Source organism: Dryobates pubescens, chromosome Z (assembly GCF_014839835.1).
Source record: "Dryobates pubescens isolate bDryPub1 chromosome Z, bDryPub1.pri, whole genome shotgun sequence".
Taxonomy (NCBI): domain Eukaryota; kingdom Metazoa; phylum Chordata; class Aves; order Piciformes; family Picidae; genus Dryobates; species Dryobates pubescens.
The window spans coordinates 91,083,134-91,103,889 of NC_071657.1; the positions used below are offsets into that span (position 1 = coordinate 91,083,134).

Genomic DNA, 20,756 nt, shown 5'->3' on the forward strand with positions numbered 1-20,756 from the left:
GCACCAAGCACCCCATTAAGTCTCCTCCTGAACATGTCCAATGATGGTGACTCCACCACCTCCATGGGCCACCCATTCCAATGGGCAATCACTCTCTCTGTATAGAACTTCTTCCTAACATCCAGCCTAAACCCCTGGCACAGCCTGAGACTGTGTCTTCTTGTTCTGGTGCTGGCTGCCTGGGAGAAGAGACCAACCTCCACCTCACTACAACCTCCCTTCAGGTAGTTGTAGAGAGCAATAATGTCACCCCTGAGTCTCCTCTTCTCCAGGCTAACAACCCCAGCTCCCTCAGCCTCTCCTCATAGGGCCTGTATTCCAAACCCCTCACCAACTTCATTGCCCTTCTCTGGACTCGTTCCAGCAAGTCAACATCCTTCCTAAACTGAGGGGCCCAGAAATGGACACAGTACTCGAGGTGCAGCCTAACCAGTGCAGTGTACAGGGGCAGAATGACCTCCCTGCTCCTGCTGGCCACACTGTTCCTAAGGCCAGGATGCCCTTGGCCCTCTTGGCTGCCTGGGCACACTGCAGGCTCATGTTCAGCCTACCATCAACCAGCACCCCCAGGTCCCTCTCTACCTGGCTGCTCTCCAGCCACTCTGACCCCAGCTTGTAGCTCTGCATGGGGTTGCTGTGGCCAATGTGCAGAACCCGGCACTTGGATGTGTTAAATCTCATGCCGTTGGACTCTGCCCATCTGTCCAGCCTGTCGAGGTCCCTCTGCAGAGCCTCTCTACCCTCCAGCAGATCAACTCCTGCCCCCAGCTTGGTGTCATCAGCAAGTTTACTGATGATGGACTCAATGCCCTCATCCAGATCATCAATAAAGATGTTAAAGAGTATGGGGCCCAGCACTGATCCCTGGGGCACACCACTAGTGACTGACTGCCAGCTGGATGTGGCACCATTCACCACCACTCTCTGGGCTCGGCCCTCCAGCCAGTTCCTAACCCAATGTAGTGTGCTCCCATCCAAGCCATGGACTGACAGCTTGGCCAGGAGTTTGCTATGGGGAACAGTGTCAAAGGCCTTGCTGAGGTCCCGGCAGACTACATCCACAGGCCTCCCCACATCCACCAGGTGGGTCACCTGATCATAGAAGGAGATCAGGTTGGTCAGGCAGGACCTGCCCTTCCTAAATCCATGCTGGCTGGGCCTGATCCCTTGGCCATCCTCTAAGTGCTGTGTGATTGCACTCAGGATGACCTGTTCCATAATCTTGCCTGGCACTGAGGTCAGGCTGACAGGTCTATAATTCCCTGGCTCATCCAACCGGCCCTTCTTGTGGATGGGCACCACGTTGGCCAGCTTCCAGTCTTCTGGGACCTCTCCAGTTAGCCAGGACTGATGAAAAATGATGGAGAGTGGCTTGGCCATCTCTTCTGCCAGCTCTCTCAGAACCCTAGGATGGATCCCATCTGGTCCTCTGGACTTGTGGGGATCCAAGTGGCTGAGGAGAGCTCCAATCACCTGCTCCTGGCTTCATATTCTGCATAGTGTTGCAAGCAGATGTCTTGATAAGTTTTAAGCCTTCCCCCCAAAAAAGATGTGTGCATGAATCTATTCCATGTTGAACTATCTGTCCCAGGCACTTCACTGAACTGGGCAGTCATACTTGCTTTTATTTGCAAAGAACCCCAAACCAGGGAGACACCTCCTAATGCCCAGCAAAAATACCTTTATTACTGTTTTCCTGATTCATTCATGAAACAGATCTGTGTATCTCAACATTTACCTCACTGTTAGAGGGTTAAATTCTTGAAAAAGTAAGTAATCAAAAAGGAGAAGTGGAAGATGTAGAAATTAAGGAGGAGTTGCTTAATAATGTTAGACTACATCAGAGTAATATTTTTTAAAAAATGAGGTTAGAAAATTTCCTGCTTCTACTTTCCTCAGAGGTGACCTGGCATATTGGTTGGTCTGTTTTGTAGAAGGTGCCACAGTACAGATAGATAATAATTGCTAAAAATAATATCCTAAAGGATGCTATTTGCTACAATTCGTATTTTCCATAACAAAATATTATTATATTTGTTACCATGTATATTAAAAAAATTTAAAAATCTGTAGAAACTGATTTGCAACTTGAGTACAAACATGGCGCCAAAGAAAATTTAGAACCATATAAAAATTGGATATCTAGCAGGGACTTCTCTCTGTTGAATTGTTTCCAGGCAATTTTCAGAGTAGGTGTAGAATTGCTGCTGTCTGCATCAGAAAGACTGGCTTTCTTAAGATGGATCAATCCCAAGAGTACAGTGTAAGGCAATAATCCGAATATTTTGGGTATGTTTGGGACAAAATTCTGGTCTTGGTATTTATCCATATAGTCCCATTGGGTTTACCCCTCTGTTTATCATCTTAAAAATGCTGTCTGGGTCACTGGCCAGATTCTTACTGCATGGCATTTCTGTGTTGGAGATGCACAGCTGTAGCTTCAGGGGCAGAAAATGCCCATGGAAGTGGCCTGATTTCCCTACGCATAGATACAGCATCTGGAACAGGCTTGTTAGGTCTCAGCTGGAGACAAAGATCTATGCTGGTCTACAGAATATAACACTGCAGAAAGATGGGAAATATGACCTAAAAATAAGCCCTTCCAAGTGTAAATGTTGATGCAAAATGAAGTTTGATGCAAAAAAAAAAGGGATTATGGAGGCAGTTACAAAATATTTCCAGCTTGGAAAACATGGGAGCTGGCTGGCCCTGGATTCGGTTACCAGATGAGTTTGTTGTGTTCCTCTCACCATCTGTTTGCCATTTTTTCATCCTGTACTGAATTGTTCACACAGGGAATGTTCTGGAGAAGTAGCAAAGGTCAAGTGATAAATCTCTCTCATTCAGCTTTAGATGCTTAAACACTTGCAGTCGTTTGTTTTATTATTCACTTTTTCAGAAGGAAGTCTTGCTAGAGATGGTCAGCAAAGTTGAAGGCTACACTGTGGTTTGTGTCCTCTCCTGTACCTTCATAGGGTGCAGTGCCCCTTTGGGTGTCTTCATCAGAGGCATGTTTCCATTTGGTCATAGATATTGGCAGGGTCTGGTACAAAGAGACAGCTCTTGAGCTCACAGGAATTCCTTGGACTGGAATTAGAGCCAAAAAAAGATGTGTACAGGAAAATTGAAAACACTACTAAGAGAGCATGTGGAAGGAAGCGATGTTAACAGATTTCATTTGGAAAACACTATACATTTTCATTTTGGCCCAGGCATCAAAAGCTCACAGAAGTGAAACAATGGAAGAGTAGCCAAAATAAATGCCCTTCTGTCTACCAGGAAATAGTGGTGGAGGGTGACTTAAGATGGTCTGTTTAGCTGTCATTACATCTTGTACATTTGTCTGATTTTATTTTTAGTGAGACAATGAAGTATTTGCATCCTGTGTGCCGTTGCACACAGGGGCTAGGCAGCTCTGAGCTGCTGCTTTGTCACTGCATTTGCCCTGTCGGCACAAAGCATTAGAACCTCAGTGATCAATAAATGTTGTATTGACTGGTAAAAGGAAACATATGTTTCCTTCTAGATGCAAATAAAGAAATACTAAATGCCTGCCTTGTGCTATAATTTTCATTGGAAGACTGCTGGAGATATTTGCCGCCAATCTTGTGTAAACATCAGTAGATTCAGGGAGCAGTTGAAAGTTATTAGCTGTAATAAATATCTCAAGGACATCTTAAAAAAAGGCATTAGAATAATTTTATGTGAAAGTAATTTCTGTCCCTGTTATACTTTCATAGGCTTCAATGTGAATATTTTTGGTAGCCTAGACTAAATATTTACATTTTTATTTTCTTTGTGTAATTTCTCATTGCATTCTGTTTCATAAAAGACAGCTTTTATGGAAAGTAAAAATGGTTTGAAAGCCTAAGAACACTCTTTCATAGTGTGTAAAGTAGCCCTGTCTTTTCTGATGTCCCTCTGTGTATGAACTTAAACATTTGAGACCAAACCAACATGTGAATAGTTGTACTGATTTCAGATGGATTATATTGGCATTTAGACCAAGCATTTATTGACAACTGCCTTCCAGTATAAACTGGGAGTTAATCAGGTATTATCCAAATGCAGGCATAGGAATTTTGTTGCAAAATCCATATACATAGGCCAGGTTCTCTGCACTTGTGTTTGGTTTTGTAGGGGTTTTTAGTCTGAAAAGAAGACTTTGGATCCAGATTTTCCATTGTCAATGGGTTAACCTGATTGTCTGCAACATCTAAGGTTAGATTCTCATCCTGCTAGTATATATTTGAAAGGACTTAGTAACGTTAGTGTACAAACTTATAAATAAATCTGGATCTTTCCCTCTATTGTGAAATACTGCTTTACACAAGCAAATAGGGGATTAGGGAATGCAGCTAATATGCCTCCACTTGAAAACTGTGAACCCAAAATCCATGAAAACAGATAAACAAGTCTTGTAAACAGGTCTTGATTTGTCAAACTGTCCTCTAAACAACCTCCATGGCTTTATAAGCAAAATCTGAATATTGATGTTGTATCACTGTATAGTTTTGATATCACAGATTTCTCAGCTTAGAGGTGCTTGCACAGTCTGGCTCCTTAAAAAAGAAGAATTTCAGTGATAATTTAACAGGCTTATATCTAATTTATTTTGTGTATTTCCCAGGAAAGTTTAAAGGCATTTAATTTATACAGACAGCTTTAATTATTTATGATCTTGGCTTTGTGTGATCCTGAAGGCCAGACCTTGACAGCAATTGGACAGTAATAAGAGAGCAGATCCAGATGGAGTCCATGGTTCTCAAAGGACTTCTCCCCAACACCAAGTATCAGTTTGCCGTCCGAGCAGCAAACTCCTATGGATTCAGCCCTGCCAGTACACTGAGTGACATCATCCGAACATTCAGTGAGTAGAATTACCTTTTTATAATTAAAGCTATACAAAAATAAGGTATATCTGTAAATGAAATGTGTCTTTGATACCTGTGGAGAGCTGTTGGTGGAAAGAGTTACTCTCAAAGCACAAGCACCGCTGGTCTGACACTTTTCTGTCCTGTCTGCGGAGCTTGTAGCAACCTGTGAAAGTCAAGCCACATGCAAAGATTTGAAAAGTGCCAGGCACTTCTCTGGAAGTTGTTGTCAGATATTTTTGGATTGGTGCTTACTGAGTTTTGTGCTGCTTCCTGCAGAACTGTTAAGTGAATATCATGGGGACAAATAAGAGAGACAAGCCTCTTGTTCTTTTTTTTTTTTTCTGTTATTTGAAACTGAACTTTATGTATTGCATTTAGAATTCAAACAGCTCTGTAAGACCAAAGCAAAACACTATTTTCTGAGGAATAAGGCTCTTAAACACTAAGCACGATCATGAAAATAGTAATATAAAGAATTAAGAATCCCTTTTTGATCAGAAGCTGTATTACAAAAATACTAGGTAAAAATGCATTCAAACATACTTGAGTAATCACAACTTATTAACTATTATATTCACACTTCAATAGCAATGTAGGCCATGCATGTTGTAGTAAGGACTAGGCCCTGCTCATATCTGCTCATGGCGCTCCTCAGTATTTAATCCTCTTGTCAGTGCTCTGTAGTCCTGCTGTGCCCTGCTACCTTCAAAGTCATAGCTGCATGTAAGAATCCCAGCCAGGCGGACACAGAGCATGGTAGGAATCATACAAATCATGTCTCTCACACAGGAAAAACCCCAATCTCATAAAAAGAGTCAATGCAGGAAGCAGAGCCAAGGCTGCCAGGATATGGGAACTAACAGAAATACATCCTTAGTGCTTCAAACTTTTTATTGTGTTTAAAAGGCCTCAGTGTTTTCTGTGGCAGTTTTGAAAGCTTTTTAGGGGACAGAATACCATGAAAGAAAAGACCTGGATTTTTTTTTTTTTTTTAGCAGATTAATGAACTATAAAAAATATCAACAAAACTGACTTTCTGTCTTTTCTCACCCACATGCCCAATTGCAAATCATCTTTAATTAACTAGTAGAAAGTGAGCATCTGGTATTCAGGTAGGAATATGAGCTCTGCAACAAGAATTTGCATGCTGCAGAAATGTGGACCACATGCTTAGTGATCCACCATTTTAACCTGGTAAGCTTCTGTTTCTGAAATGCCTCCCAGCTTTGGAATCCCTTGTTTTCACTGACTCTTGTACAGCAATTTCCATTCTTTTTCCTGCCTGTCATAAATTTGATCCCCTGAACAGTTTGCATGAAGTTTGTTGTGGCTACTAAACTTGTAAGTTTAATTTCTGAAGCAAGTCTTTGTGAAAACCATGAAGGTACAGCTCTGTTCTCTGGGGTTCCTTGGCCCCTGGATCTTCAAGCGTTAGCTTATACTGCCTCAGGCATGCTTGTGTGCTCCTCAGTATCCTGTTTACTTTTGGATGTGAGTGGCTGCATTCTTTGGACAGAAAAGATAAAATGTTTAGCTCTGTTAATAAGGCTGGAGTAGTCTTCATGCTGCACTTATTACTGTGGTACTCAATGAAAGGTACTTTGCCTTTGGAAATTGCATGCTCTGCAGAGACCTGCCAAGATGGCCCTCAAACATGGACTTTAGTCCCTAGAGTTGGGAATCAATTTCACACCTGGTACATAGAAGCACCGATTTCTGGAGACGTTAATAGAGGACATTAACTTAATTCTCTGTGCCCAGATGAGATTCAAACAGTTATTGTGTTAGGAATGTTGCACTGCTGTCCAAAAAAGACTCAAAACCCTATGCTTGTTCGTGGTACACACATGGGTGTTGCTATGGTTGAGAGCTGGGTCTCCCTGCAGCCAGGGCTGGTAGTGCTTGGGGGATACCCTCATGAGCAGACAGAGCTCCACAGAGCCTGAGGCCACATTGTGTCTGTGGTGTGCTCCGGCGCTGCCTGAGGTCATTTGTATTTAGGGCTACTTTGGCTCTGTGCCCTTTGGCAAATGTGAATGGGGTTAATTTGCCAGTCTGCTCTTAGTGTCCAGGGTGAATTTTTCAAATAGGCTTGAAAACTGCATGAGAGCTTGTGTTATCTTGTGGATACATGGCTTTTTCTAGAGGCAAATGTTGTAATAAATCTTCAACCCATTACATGCAGAGCAAAGATTGCTGTTCAGAGGCTATGGAGAAGACATGCCTTTAGAAATGAGCTCTGCAGCTTTCTGGAAACAGAAGTCTAATTGAGTATATTAGCTCTCACTTGGATTTAGTTGTGATGTCTGAGTAAGAAACTGGTTTGATGTTAACCAGATGCACAAGTACATGGTGCATTAGTAGAAGAACTAAACTTCTGCTATGGAAAAAAAAAAAGAGTTCTGGATTAAAGCTGTGCATAGCCTGGACATTTGTTTTGCCTTGAAACACTAAAAAACCCCAATAAACCCTGAAGAGTTATTTAAAGCATTGACAAGGTTCATGTAACAAAAAATGCACACAAAGGTCAAGGGCAATCCTAGTTCATGTTATGTATTTGCAGGTACCTAGAAAGCCAATAGTTATCTTCTTTAGCCAGTTAATCATTCACTTCAGTTGCTCAGGTATAACCATTCAGTAGAATTTAGGTCCTTTAGGACCTGAGGTTTTCAGCTGTCACTGCAGGAGGGCATGTGTCTCCCAAGCATCTCTTAGACAGTCCTGTGTGGATGTCATATGGATGTCACTATTATGTATCTCAGATGGCACCAGGTGCTCAACTCTCCTAAAGTTCCAGTGACCTTGGTCATTTGTTGTTGCTGGAAGGATGTCAGACAAGCATCTTTGTTCATCAGAGTGCTCATCCTAGGAATTACTGTTATCGTTTTTGCCATGGATCCTTGTCCTATGTGAACAGCGAAACATGCCACAGATATTTGATGCAATTATCTGACTTCCTGTATATTGCTCAGAATTAGCTGTAATATCTTAGGAAGCTGGCAGAAATTCATACAATATCTGGCTCCTTTGCATTGCATTTTATCCATATAGTCCTGACTCTAAGGCCTTAGTGCATTTGGAATTAAAAAAAAAAAATAATTATCTTTATGCTTTTATCTCCTGAATTTTTGTGCTTGTTTTGTAATAATTGGTGCTTTTCTGATGCTTATATTAACTGAAGAACAAATTTCCCAGCTTTGCCTTGAATGCAGGGAACCTTCAGGGTCCATGTTGCATTGAGTAGTCTCCTACAAGTCTTCTAGGCAGGCTGAGATGGAGGTAAGTCCTGCAGATGACTACTCCATGCTACTTGAAGAGGTTTTCTTCTGGGGTTTTGTCTCATTCTCACATGTAATTCACTCATTTTAGTTCAAAAAGGTGGCTGGATTTGCAGCCACCCTTGACTGCATTGTTTTAGGTCAGCCAAGGGAGTTACTGTCTTTCCTAAAATGTTCCTCTGAAGAGGTGCTGCTGGTATCACCTAATGTGACAGAGCTCCCAAGGTCCTTGCAAGTAGAACATGTCATCTTGATTATAAGCAGTAAGCCCCATACCTAGTAAAAAGTGCATTTTGGGTTTGTGTTGTATTGGGTAAGTTTCCCCAAGGGTTCTCATTTAATTTTGATTTGAATCAATTTCTTTTTCTAGAGGGAAATGATGTAATAAATCAATTTCTGTTAACTTTTTTAATTGCAGATGCAGGCTATGGATATTTCACTTACATGGTTGCTGTGGTTTTGCTATACCGAATCTTTAAATGTGTCACAGACTATTTACTTGAAAGCAAAAGATTGCACGTATCCAGTTTAGTAGCAACAGAATAAAACGTCCCAAAGAATCAAACAAAAAAAATTATTATTACCTACTTCACTTAACTACCCTTCAACTCCTAGGGAAACAGATGGGATTTGCACTGTGCCTAGAAGGTCAACAGCCTTGACTTTGCCACACCAACAAAGGAAGCATCTTCTGTTAAAAATACCCTACTGCTTGTCTCCACAGCAAACATGATAAAAGTGGCTGTGTAATCTGGGTACATCCCTTCCTCTGGTCCTGGCTGTCACCACCTGACTTGTCACAAATGGAGTTATCTGTATGCTCTGGCTCATACTGAGGAAGACACTGGCACAGATGCGTAAATATTCCACCTGGTTCTTGAATGTGTCATCTAAGGTTTAGGCACAGGAAAAGTACAATTCCTCAGGCCCAAACCTTGGTGTAAATGATGGTGATGTGTTCTGGAGATAGCAAATGGAGAAGGTTTTCCGCAGAACTATTTCCTTCAGATCTCTAAAAGCTTTACAAAGACGGTAGTTACATTTTCAGGGACAGGGACAAAAGGCAGGAGACAGGGCGAGCAGTGTGCAGTGCCTCACTGTGAGTCACTTACAAGAATAAAACTCAAATTAAAACATCCCTGATGTCTTTTTGGGCTTAGACCTGTGAAGGGTTCTACATGAAGGCAGTCAGACTATAAAGACTCCTATTTAATCTGTCTGTATTGCAGTGCCCAGTGGTCTGTCTTCTATGCTCTTCTGTGTCTCCTGATCAGTAAGCTGGTGGCCACCTAACCAGGAAGACTAAAGCTTGTGGGTTTCTATTTGTTTTGAGAAAGATTTCTTAGGTATAACTTAATCCCTGATTATGTGGAAAAAACCTGCCTGAAGATCATGACACACACATACCGTGCCCCCACTTTGGTTTTCTAATTGATTATAAACTGGGATTATAGGACCTGGTAGGGGGTCTTAAACAGGATTCATCTTCCTGTACATTGAAACACTGATTTAATGAAATGCAGCACACTTATAATCTCTGCAGTCGTTATTTTAGTGTTGGGGGTTTCTCTCCAAAAAGTTGTTCTAGGCTTTCTACTTTCAGTTAATTTTATTTCATTATGTCTCATCTGACAGTCATGTCACATCCACTGAGCAAACACCAAATGTAGGGAAGAGCAAGGCAACTGAGAAGCCAGTGAGCTATTAGATGATCTCATCATGAAGTGTGCCCAGGTGAACCTCATGAGGCCCAACAAGGCCAAGTGCAGGGTCTTGGATGTGAGTCAAGAGAATCCTCATAATCAATACAGTCTGGGAGAAGATGTGATAGAGAGCAGCCTTTCAGAGAATGACTTTGGGGGTACTGGTGGGTGAAAAGCTGGACATGAGTCAACAATACACACTTGTAGCCCAGAAGGTCAACTGCATCCTAGACATGGCCTGCAGATCAAGAGGAGTGATTCTGCCACTCTACTCTGCTTTGGTGAGCCCCCATCTGGAGTATTGTGCCCAGCTCTGGAGCCTTCAACACAAGAAGGGCATGGACCTGATGAGAAGGATGCAGTGGGGGGACACAAAGATGATAAAGGGCTGGAACCCCTCTCCTGTGAGTTCAGGCTGAGAGAGCTGGAGTGGTTCAGCCTGGAGAAGAGAAGGGTCTGGGGAGACCTTGTAGTGGCCTTCCAGTACCTGAAGGGAACACGCAAGAAAGCTGGGGAGGGGCTATTTACAAAGTGCCTGTAGCACTAGGACCAGGGACAATGGTTTTAAAAGGTACCTCAGTCTCTGCATTGTTTTTTCCCCTGCAGTCCTTATTGAACTTAAATCCCATTAAACCACTAGGAGGTTTGCTTGGAAAGAGAAAAAAAAAATGTGGCAGAATTTGGACTACAACAAATGTTTGTTTTGTAGCCTGTGGTTTCTTAATTAGAAAGTAGAATTTGTGTGTCGCAGATTGTTTTTCCTGACACATGGTTGTGATGTTACCTCTCTCTTTCTCAGTTTACCTTTATGGCTTCTGTTACTCTTAGGTAGATTACTGTTTCATCCATTAGAAGAACTGAATAAAGTCTGAAGTATTTTCAGACACACAAAATAAAGGCAATAAGTAATATTACAGGTTTGACTTACAAGCAACAGTATTCCAGTTAGCTCAAAACTGATGAATCTGCTGGGAGCTGAGTTAGTGTTGGGTTCTGCTTCATTCATACAGTTTCTGTTAACTGCAATGATTATGTTTGAGGTTTTGCATACCAAAATTCCTTTTTAGAAGTGCATGTCTTCAAAAATCAGTTGGCAAGGAAAGTGGAAGATGTCAGCCTTGTGTTTGGAGATCATTGTAGGTCCCTTACAACTGAACTATTCGAATTGATTTGTTTCTGCTCTTGTCTTCCTACCTTGCTACCTGGAGCATCCTGTGATGGTGATTAACCCGAGTCACTGCACAAGTTAATACTAGGAATAAGAGATTTTGCCTATATTTTGACAGTATCGTTTTCCATAATGAATGCAACGCTGAGACCAGTTCATAAACATGCAGCCCATTTTTCCAGTCACTAATGGAAATAATCTGGATTTAGTTTGTCCAGTTGGCCTCATCTCATTACCAGTCATAAAGCTATGAGTTCTCTGCTTGTCTTGGTAGAACTTGGGGGTGAGTGATCCAATTTCATACACAGTTAAATTGTGTTATTGACAGATGATTAGGTATACATGCTGGAGTGGAAAGGATTATGCCCATTCTCTCCTGGTCTAGCATGCTCTTGCAAGTGTGTATGCCTCATTAGCTCTACTCATTTACTTCTGTTTTTTCTCTATACTGATGTAACATCTAAAGCCCATTGGTAAGTAACTCCCAAAGAACTGAGTCCCTCAGGTTTCAGTCCTGGGACCAGTCTTGTTCAACATCTTTGTGGGTGACATGGACAGTGGCATTGAGTGCACCCTCAGCAAGTTTGCTGATGACACCAAGCTGTGTGGTGCAACAGACATGCTGGAGGGAAGGGATGCCATCCAGAGGCACCTTGACAGGCTGGAGAGGTGGGCACAAGCCAAACTCATGAGGTTCAAGAAGACCAAGTGCAGGGCCCTGCATCTGGGTCGAGGCAATCCCAGGCACAACTCCAGGCTGGGCAGTGACTGGCTGGAAAGCAACCCTGAGGAGAGAGACTTGGGGGTGCTGGTGAACAAGAAGCTCAACATGAGCTCTCAATGTGCCCTTGCAGCCTGGAAAGCCAATCAGATCCTGGGCTGCATCAAGAGAAGTGTGGCCAGCAGGTCGAGGGAGGTGATTCTCCCCCTCTACTCAGCTCTGGTGAGACCCCACCTGCAGTACTGTGTCCAGTTCTGGAGCCCCTATTACAAGAGAGATATGGACATGCTGGAAGGTGTCCAGAGAAGGGCCACGAGGATGATCAGAGGGCTGGAGCACCTCTCCTATGAGGACAGACTGCAGGAGTTGGGGCTGTTCAGTCTGAAGGCTCCAAGGTGACCTAATTGTGGCCTTCCAGTATCTGAAGGGGGCCTACAAGAAGGCTGGGGAAGGACTTCTTAGGATCTCAGGACTAGGGGGAATGGAATGAAGCTGGAGGTGGGGAGATTCAGGCTGGTTGTGAGGAGGAAGTTCTTCAGCATGAGAGTGGTGAAGCCCTGGAATGGGTTGTCCAGGGAGGTGGTTGGGGCGCCGTCCCTGCAGGTGTTTTAAGACCAGGCTGGATGAGGCTCTGTCCAGCCTGATCTAGTGTGGGGTGTCCCTGCCCATGGCAGGGGGGCTGGAACTAGATGATCCTTGTGGTCCCTTCCAACCCTGACTGATACTAAACAGCTTGATAGCACTGTGCCCACAATTCTTCCTCTGAAAAGCTGCAGAACCTCGATAGCTTTTGCCAGTTCCATCGGATGGTTCAGTGGTTGTAATGAAGCTCTCAATACCATGAAGTACCATTTTCTGGGTTGTGAGGTCTCCTTTCCACAGCCAGATACTGCCAGTGAGACTTTGTGTCTCTGCAAAGTGAAGGACCAGCTTCATTAGGAGAATACAGGACATCCGATTGCTGTTAAAATAAACAAGCACACATGACCAGCTTGGATGGAGGCTTTCTACCTATACTAATTTTAAGTGACTGTAAAATATTTTATGCAATAGGCAAGCATATGAAGTCAGTTGTTTTAATGGTTGGTCAATGTCTGTCCTTAACTTTACTGAATGGACAAGCAACAATAGTGATGCAGTTATGTCTATTATCTTTCTTTGTGATATCTGGTAAATGTTCATAGCTAAACCCCATAAGCCATTGTTCAAGCAGCATTTGTTATTTAAAGTGCAGAGAAGCACCATTATTTCCTATGAGGACCTTCTTACTGTTTGAAATGTCTATTCCCAGCCTGGAATCCTTCACAGCACAGTTCACTGCTCCAGGGAGAGGCACGAGCAGATTATGCACATGAAAAACACATAGTATCTGTCTACCTTTCTTTTCTTGAGATACTAAATTGCATTAAAAAAAAAAAATCCTAAAAATATTATGACAATGTTCATTTCAGGGACATTGGAACCAGTGGAGGCAAAGTCCTAAGTAGTGTGTACCAGAAAAGCCTTACCTCGAGGCATTTCTTTTGCTGTCCCAGTTATTTGGCTACCAGTAAGGCAGATATAAAAGAGAAAAGTTTGATCTAAACCCAATGCAGTTATCAAAATGTTTACCATTCCAAAAATGTTTAGAGCTGTTCTCCTGGAAAACTAATAAAAGTCAGTTTGCAGTGGGAGAACTGAGCTTTGCCTGCTTTGATTAATAAGTGACTGAATGAAGGTTTTCACTTAAGTTGCATGGAGAGTGCCTCCCGTCTTCAGTCTGACCACTTACATTGTGTGTACAGGATGAGCATTAATACCACTTCGGGTTTCAACGTGGCCAGTTAGGGAGTGGTAAGATCTGAGTTCCTGTGTCTAAACAGAAGAAAAAAAAATAATTAATGAACTGAATGTGCCAACTGTGTCTTTTTAGGCTCTGAAGAGTTAGGAAGTGGAAGTTATGGGCATCGGTATATCACAGAGACAGTGACTGGTGATGATGATGGATTTGATATCGATGACTCAGACTACGACATTTACATAGAAGAGGTAAATTTCAAGATTTCACTTCAGCATTTCTGTTTTCTTTATAGTATTGATAATTTCAATAGTCCAGGCTTGTCAGGAAGTTTAATATTCAATATTATGTGCTGAGGTGCAATAATATGGTTGTTTCTTTTCCTTCAGTCAGGACAATGGAATGGGCTGCCCAGGGAAGTGGTGGAGTCACCATCCCTGGTGGGGTTCAAGAGGGGATTGGACGTGGCACTTGGTGCCATGATCTAGTCATGAGGTCTGTAGTGACGGGTTGGACTTGATCTTTGAGGTCTCTTCCAACCTTGGTGATGCTGTGATTCTGTGATACTGTGACAAGTTTGTTGCCGAAGTTTTGTAACTTTGAAGATTTTTTTTTTCATTTCCAAGTAACATTTTAGATTTTACTAAATTTGTCTGTCTTTGTTTCCTTTCAGCTCAGGCCTCTTCCTGCTATCAAAGGAGGGAACAGAAAATTTCTAGTCAAAACTAAGGTCACACCAGGGTCTAGTTCCAGGCTCCTGTCAAGAGTCCTTACAACTCCTTCTGAACTTACTACATCCACTCCCACCACCAGCAGGCCATCAACCACAGCAAGAGTGACTACAACTCAGGCAGTGAGGAGGAGTGTCATGCCTTCTGCCGGACGCCTCTTTGATCTCTCCTGTGATGAGGCTGTCTGTTCTGCAGACAGCTTTTGTATCAATGACTATGATCGAGGTGGCTCACGCTGTCACTGCAACTTGGGAAAAGGAGGAGAGACATGTGAGGAAGGTAGGTTTCTGCATGCCTGATGCTGCTGGCCTGTCTTTGTCTGGGACAGGGAGCAGCTCTTCAATAAACTAACAAAACTGCACTTTGGAACTATCTGGCTAGACTTACGAATCCCTGAGGACAGCAACAGATTTCACATCCCAATTCAGACATAGACCCCTTTGCTTCTCTTTCCTTAACTAGGTGTGAAGAAGTTATTCTTTAACAAAGCTGCATGCAGACCCCATGTGACCACCCTGTCACCCTGTATGGGGAAGATTTATCCTCCTTTGCCCACCTAGAAGTGAGATGGTTATGGAGCTGAGTATGTTGGTTGTTCATCCAGGCTGGGCAGGGCCTAGCCACAGCATCCACAGCCTCCAGCAGGGGCATTCAGTCCTGCTTTGACCCTTGCCTTTAATTTGCAGCTGTAGCCCGGAACCACCTACATTTCCATTGTGGTCCATTAAATGATGCTAATCCTGCAGTAGGAATATGACACAGATCCCCCATTGTAAAACTATCTCCAGAGGATGCTTTCCCTATGGTCTACAGGGCAGAATTGCTGGAGTTGTAGCCCCAGCACTCCTGTTGAGCAATCTGGGGCAAGGCAGGAACATAGATCCATCCTCAGTACAGAATGCATTTCCTGAAGCCTGGGTCAATGTGAGGAGGTGTAGCTGTCCCAGTTAGGTCTTGACTTTCACCCTCTCATTTCTCTGTAACGTGGCTGAGCCAGGAAGGAGTTTACTGAACTGAAGGAGGCTGTCCTGCTTCTTTCCCCCTTATCACTTTCCTGTCCTCTCCCTCTGCAGACCTAACCTTGCCTTTTATTGGGTCTGATGTTGAGCTGATCACCTAGTAAGCCAGCACAGCTCTCTCACCAGGCTATAAGCAGGTCACTTGGTTTTGACTGTGGAATGATTTTTCTTCTGGTTTGGTGACCAGGGTATGACGTAAATGCCAGATTCATGCAAAGAAGGTGTCCTGTTGCTTGTAGTGATGCTATGCCACCAGCTAAGAAGCGGTGATCCATCTCCTTGCATCATGATCTGATCTGCCAAGGCCCTGCCACGCAGCAGAGCATCAGCAACCAACATTTCTTCTGCAGGTTCAGGAGAAGAGACCAACCCCCACCTGGCTACAACCTCCCTTCAGGGAGTTGTAAACAGCAAGAAGGTCTCCCCTGAGCCTCCTCTTCTCCAGGCTAAACAACCCCAGCCCCCTCAGCTTCTCCTCACAGGGCTTGTGCTCAAGGCCTCTAACCAGCCTCATTGCCCTTCTCTGGACACATTCAAGTGTCTCAGTGTCCTTCTTAATCTGAGGGGCCCAGAACTGGACACAGTACTCAAAGTGTGGCCTAACCAGTCCTGAGTACAGGGGTGCAATGACCTCCCTGCTCCTGCTGGATGTACTATTCCTGATGCAGGCCTGGATGCCATTTGCCTTCTGGGAACACTGCTGCCATGTGTTCTGCCTACTATCAACCAGTACCCCCAGGTCCCTTTCTGTTTGGCTGCTCTCCAGCCACTCTGACCCCAGCCTGTAGCACTGCATGGGGTTGTTGTGGCCAATGTGCGGCACCTGGCACTTGGACTTGTTGAATGCCATCATGTTGGACTCTGCCCATCTGTCCAGCTTGTCAAGGTCCCTCTGGAGAGCCCTTCTACCTTCTAACAGATCAACACCTGCTCCCAACTTGGTGTCATCTTCAAATTTACTGATGATGGACTCAATCCCTTCATCCAGATCATCAGTAAAGATATTGAACAGGATGGGGCCCAGCACTGATCCCTGGGGGATGCCACTGGTGACTGGCTGCCAGCTGGATGTGGCACCATTCACCACCACTCTCTGGGCTCGGCCCTCCAGACACTTCCTAACCCAGCACAGAGTGCTGCTGTCCAAGCTATGGACTGCCAATTCAAGACTGAAATTCTCTTTGCCCTCAGTGCTTTCTTAGGAAACTGAGCTGCAAAGGTAGTAGTAAGATGTCTTTCTGAATTTTTCTGTTCTGAAGCCAGGATGGACCTCTAACATTGGATAACAAAGCATGTGAACTGACAGTGCCAGCTATCAAAAGCAATTTGAAGGGCCATTGTTGCAGCCAGGGATAAAGAGATGCCTGCAAGGACTCTCTTCTACCCATTACTCCCTCTAACTTCTGTTCTGAGATGACCTGAGGGAAGTGCTGAATGCTGCTGCGCTCTTAAGAGACATCCAAGGATTCTGCAGATGATAGACACAGCAGCTGTGGAGCAGCGCTTACTAACGCGGCCTGGAGTCTGACCACATTTCCTGCATATGTTCTTACAGTCTTGCAAAACGAAATTTCTTTTGATGTCTCTCTGTTAAATGAATTCTTAAAAGCAGATAGGTATAAATTTGATAGGTTCTATCCCCTGTAACAAGGATGAAAGTCTGGAGAAATTTGCACTGAAGCCAGTGATCACTCTGTTGAGTAATATTTGGCCCTCAGTATCCTATTTCTTTCCAACTTCACCAGGTCCTTGGGAATAAAGGAATTAGTTGTGAAGGGTGGGAGAGGACAAGGCGACAGGTTGACTGCCACTGACTAATGGTTGTCTCTGGAAGAACTCTACCTTTTGTTTTCACCTGGTTTTATCTAGTGCTAAGGGATGTATCAATTTTTGTATGGGAGAAAACTGCTAAACAACATGCTTCTGTCTTTGCTTCTCAGATATTATTATCCAGTATCCTCAGTTCTCTGGCTACTCATACATCACCTTTGAACCACTGAAAAACTCCTATCAGATGTTTCAAATTACCCTTGAATTCAAGGTAAGTTTCAGCAATTCCAAGCTCAGACACATGAGTTTTAAATTTTCTGTGCTTATTCTGATAATGTGGGTGTGGCAGTTTAGGCTGGGTGCCTCCAGCTGCTGCCACACCGGGTGCACCTCTGGTGCCCTGGCTGTCCAGTCCAGTGGGTGGATGCAGGAAGCTGTGTATTTCATACCCATAATGTCCTGCTCCCTATAAATCTATCAGCAAGGTCTCACACTTCCTCTTTCTTCCCTCGCTGCTCCCATGGGAGATGCTCCCTATCTGGTAATGGAAGGGGAGTTATCTCAAGGCCTCTTGGGCCTGGCTGGGCCTAATGCCAGGAGGAGAAGGGGGAAGGGCAATCTCAGATCTGGCCAGCTGAAATTAGCCTAACAGTGGAAAAGGGAAAGAAGGAGCCCTGGGGGTTTTGGGTATAGCCCAGGTAGGGAGAAAGGGAATGCTGGGAGGCTTTCTGGGTATGCTGCAAGGGAATAGAATAGGCTAGGCTAGGCTAGGCTAGAATAGATTAGAATAGAATAGAATAGAATAGACCAGGTTAGAAGAGACCTTCAAGATCATCATGTCCAACCTATCATCCAACACCACCTAATCAACTAAACCGTGCAACCAAGCATCCTATCAAGTCTCCCCCTAAACACCTCCAATGATGGTGACTCCACCACCTCCCCGGGCAGCACATTCCAATGGGCAATCACTCCATATGCTTTGGGACTCTGTATGCTTTGGGTTCTCTTTTGTCACTGTGCTTGTAACTCTCTGTAAAGCACTCACTGCTTTCCCATTTACATTTCCCGTCACTTCTGCAATCCATTTGTCTGAGCCTCTTTTTTTTCTGCCCCAGTGGGATGCCTCAAACTGGGACAGTGGGCAATGGAACAATAACTTAGCTTCAGTATAACTTGTAATGTATTTGTGGTGAAACTATACATAATCTTCATCTCCAAGGGTCTGGCTTCACCTTCAGTGAATGCAAATGATGTTGTTAAACTGAGCTGAAATATTTGTATGCATTACTGATAGGCAGTGCATGAGAGAATCCCTGGGACTAGTTGGACCAGTATTACAAACTAGCAGAGACGTTTGCTGGCAAGGTTATAGTCATGTGAATGAGCTACAGGCTGAAGTACACCCAGACCTTTTGGGGAATTGCACTTTGGAAATGGCATGCAGTACCTTTGCATATAAGCAGCTGTGATCTTCTTGTACTGAGCAAAATACTGCCCTACCCTGTGGAATTTAAGTAGGCCTTATTTTCCACCTCTGATGTCTGGAACACTAGCTGCTAGTGCATGCAAGGTACTGAACTACTTAAACTACAGGTGTGAAGTGATGGTGTACATCCCACAGTGACTGGTAGGACTGCTTCTAAGGAGGGTGACTGAGTTCTTGGGTGCAGCCCTACTCCCATGTAAGGCAGACTTGCCAGCCTCACAGCCTAAGACTGTCAGTAGAGAAGCCTCTCTGTCGTCACTTGGTGATCTAACTATTTTCTGGCAATTTGTCAGCTTTAAATGCAGGATGGCTGCAAAAGGACACTGCCAGCTCCTGTCCATATATGTGGAAATCCTGCTTGCACAGGCTGTTTGGCTTGAAAAGTGTTGGGCTCACTGAATATGTGAAGCATGGTGTGTTTTTGTTTATATGATACTAATGTACAGTAAGTCTGATGTGTCTACACTTAACAGGCTTTCTAGGACATCTTTGCTAGACTTTGTTCTCAGAGTGGAATGTCTGACATCCTTTTGTGCTTACATGCTTGTCTTTAGATCTGATCATGCTGTAAGTGGAAGAGATTTTCTTAGACCATGTAAGCATTAAGGCAAGATACAAAATTGATCAACTCCTTTCTGATTTTGCAAGTTAAAAACTCCATCTGAAAAATGCTGTCCCTTTTCTGGAGAAAAGTCCTCCAGTGTGGCTTACATACATCTGTTGCTGTGAGGCTTAGACTTTGATTTTTGCAGGCTGAATCAGAAGATGGTTTGCTGCTGTACTGTGGAGAAAATGAACATGGTCGTGGCGATTTTATGTCATTGGCAGTCATCCGACGTAGCATCCAGTTCAGGTAAATACTCCACCCTAAATCTGATGTTAAGAGAAGGGGCCATTTCTTCTGCATGAGACTTCTAGCAGGCAAGGTGCCTGAGAACTGGCGGAAAGGCAATGTTACTCCAATCTTCAAAAAGGAAAAGAAGAAAGGCCCAGGAAACTGCTAATCAGTCAGCCTTGCATCCATCCCTGGAAAAATGATGGAACAGCTTGTTTTGGACATCATCTCAAAGCATGTGGAGGAAATGGAGTTATCAGAAGTAGTCAAAATGGATCCACCAAGGAGGAGCCACATCTGACTAATGTGATAGCCTTCTACAAGAGCATGACTAGGTGGATAGATAAAGGGAAGGCAGCGAATGTTGTCTACCTTGACTTCAGCAAGTCTTTTCACACTGTTTCCCACATCATCCTCATAGGCAAGATTAGGAAATGTGTTAAATGAATGGACAGTGGAGTGAATTTAAAACTGGCTGAAAGACAGAGCTTAGATGGTTGTGGTCTGTGGCAGTCCTTAAGAAATGGTGTTCCCCTGGGGTGACTACTGGGTCCAGTCCTGTTCAGTATATTCATCAATGACCTGCTCAGCAGGTTGACACAAAACTGGGAGGGGTGGCTGACACACCAGAAAGCTGTGCTGCCATTCAGTGTGACCAGGACAGGTTGGAGAGCTGAGCAGAGCCCTGTGAAATGCAGCAAGGGCAAGTGTAGGGTGCTGCACCTGGGGAGGAATAACTCCATGCACCAGTACAGATTAGGAACTGACCTGCTGGAAAGCAGCTGTGTGGACAACCAGCTGGGAGTCCTGGTGGACAACTGGATTGCCATGAGATAGCAATGTGCCCTTATGGCCAAGAAGGCCAATAGCATCCTGGGGTGCATCAAGAAGAGTGTGGCCAGCAGGTTGAGGGAGGCTATCCTCCCCCTCTACTCTGCCCTGCTGGGGCTTCCTCTGGAGTACTGTGTCCAGTTCTGGGCTCCCAAGTTCAAGAAGGACTGGGAACTGTCTGCAAGGATACCGCAAAGGGCTGCAAAGATGATCAGGGAACCAGAACATCTGTGTAATGAAGAAAGACTGAGGGACTTGTGGCTTTTTAGTCTGGAAAAGAGAAGATTGAGGGTAAATCTTATCAATGCTTATAAATAGTTCAAGTGGAGATGTGAAGAGAGTGGAGCCAGTCTTTTTTCAGTGGTGCCCAGTGACAGGACAAGAGGTAACAGGCACAAACTTGAGCATAGGAGGTTCCATGTAAACATGAGGAGAAGTCCTTTATGTTGAGGGTAGAAGAGCACTACACCAGACTGCCCATAGAGGTGGTGGAGTCTCTGTTTCTGGACTGTTTCAGAACTGTCCTGTGCAACTTGCTCCAGGTGAATGTGCTCTGG

General features: G+C 44.0%; 1 protein-coding gene across 2 annotated transcripts in view; it reads left to right on the plus strand.

The window, feature by feature from the left end:
* Window positions 1–20,756, plus strand: part of EGFLAM (EGF like, fibronectin type III and laminin G domains) — a 100,861-nt gene that overhangs the window by 46,483 nt on the left and 33,622 nt on the right. For both annotated transcript variants that reach the window (XM_054178568.1, XM_054178567.1), the window contains exons 7-11: window positions 4,704–4,870; window positions 13,660–13,775; window positions 14,198–14,534; window positions 17,215–17,315; window positions 19,286–19,386. In XM_054178568.1, the coding sequence (XP_054034543.1) occupies window positions 4,704–4,870; window positions 13,660–13,775; window positions 14,198–14,534; window positions 17,215–17,315; window positions 19,286–19,386 (822 nt within the window). The remainder of the gene's footprint in view (window positions 1–4,703; window positions 4,871–13,659; window positions 13,776–14,197; window positions 14,535–17,214; window positions 17,316–19,285; window positions 19,387–20,756) is intronic.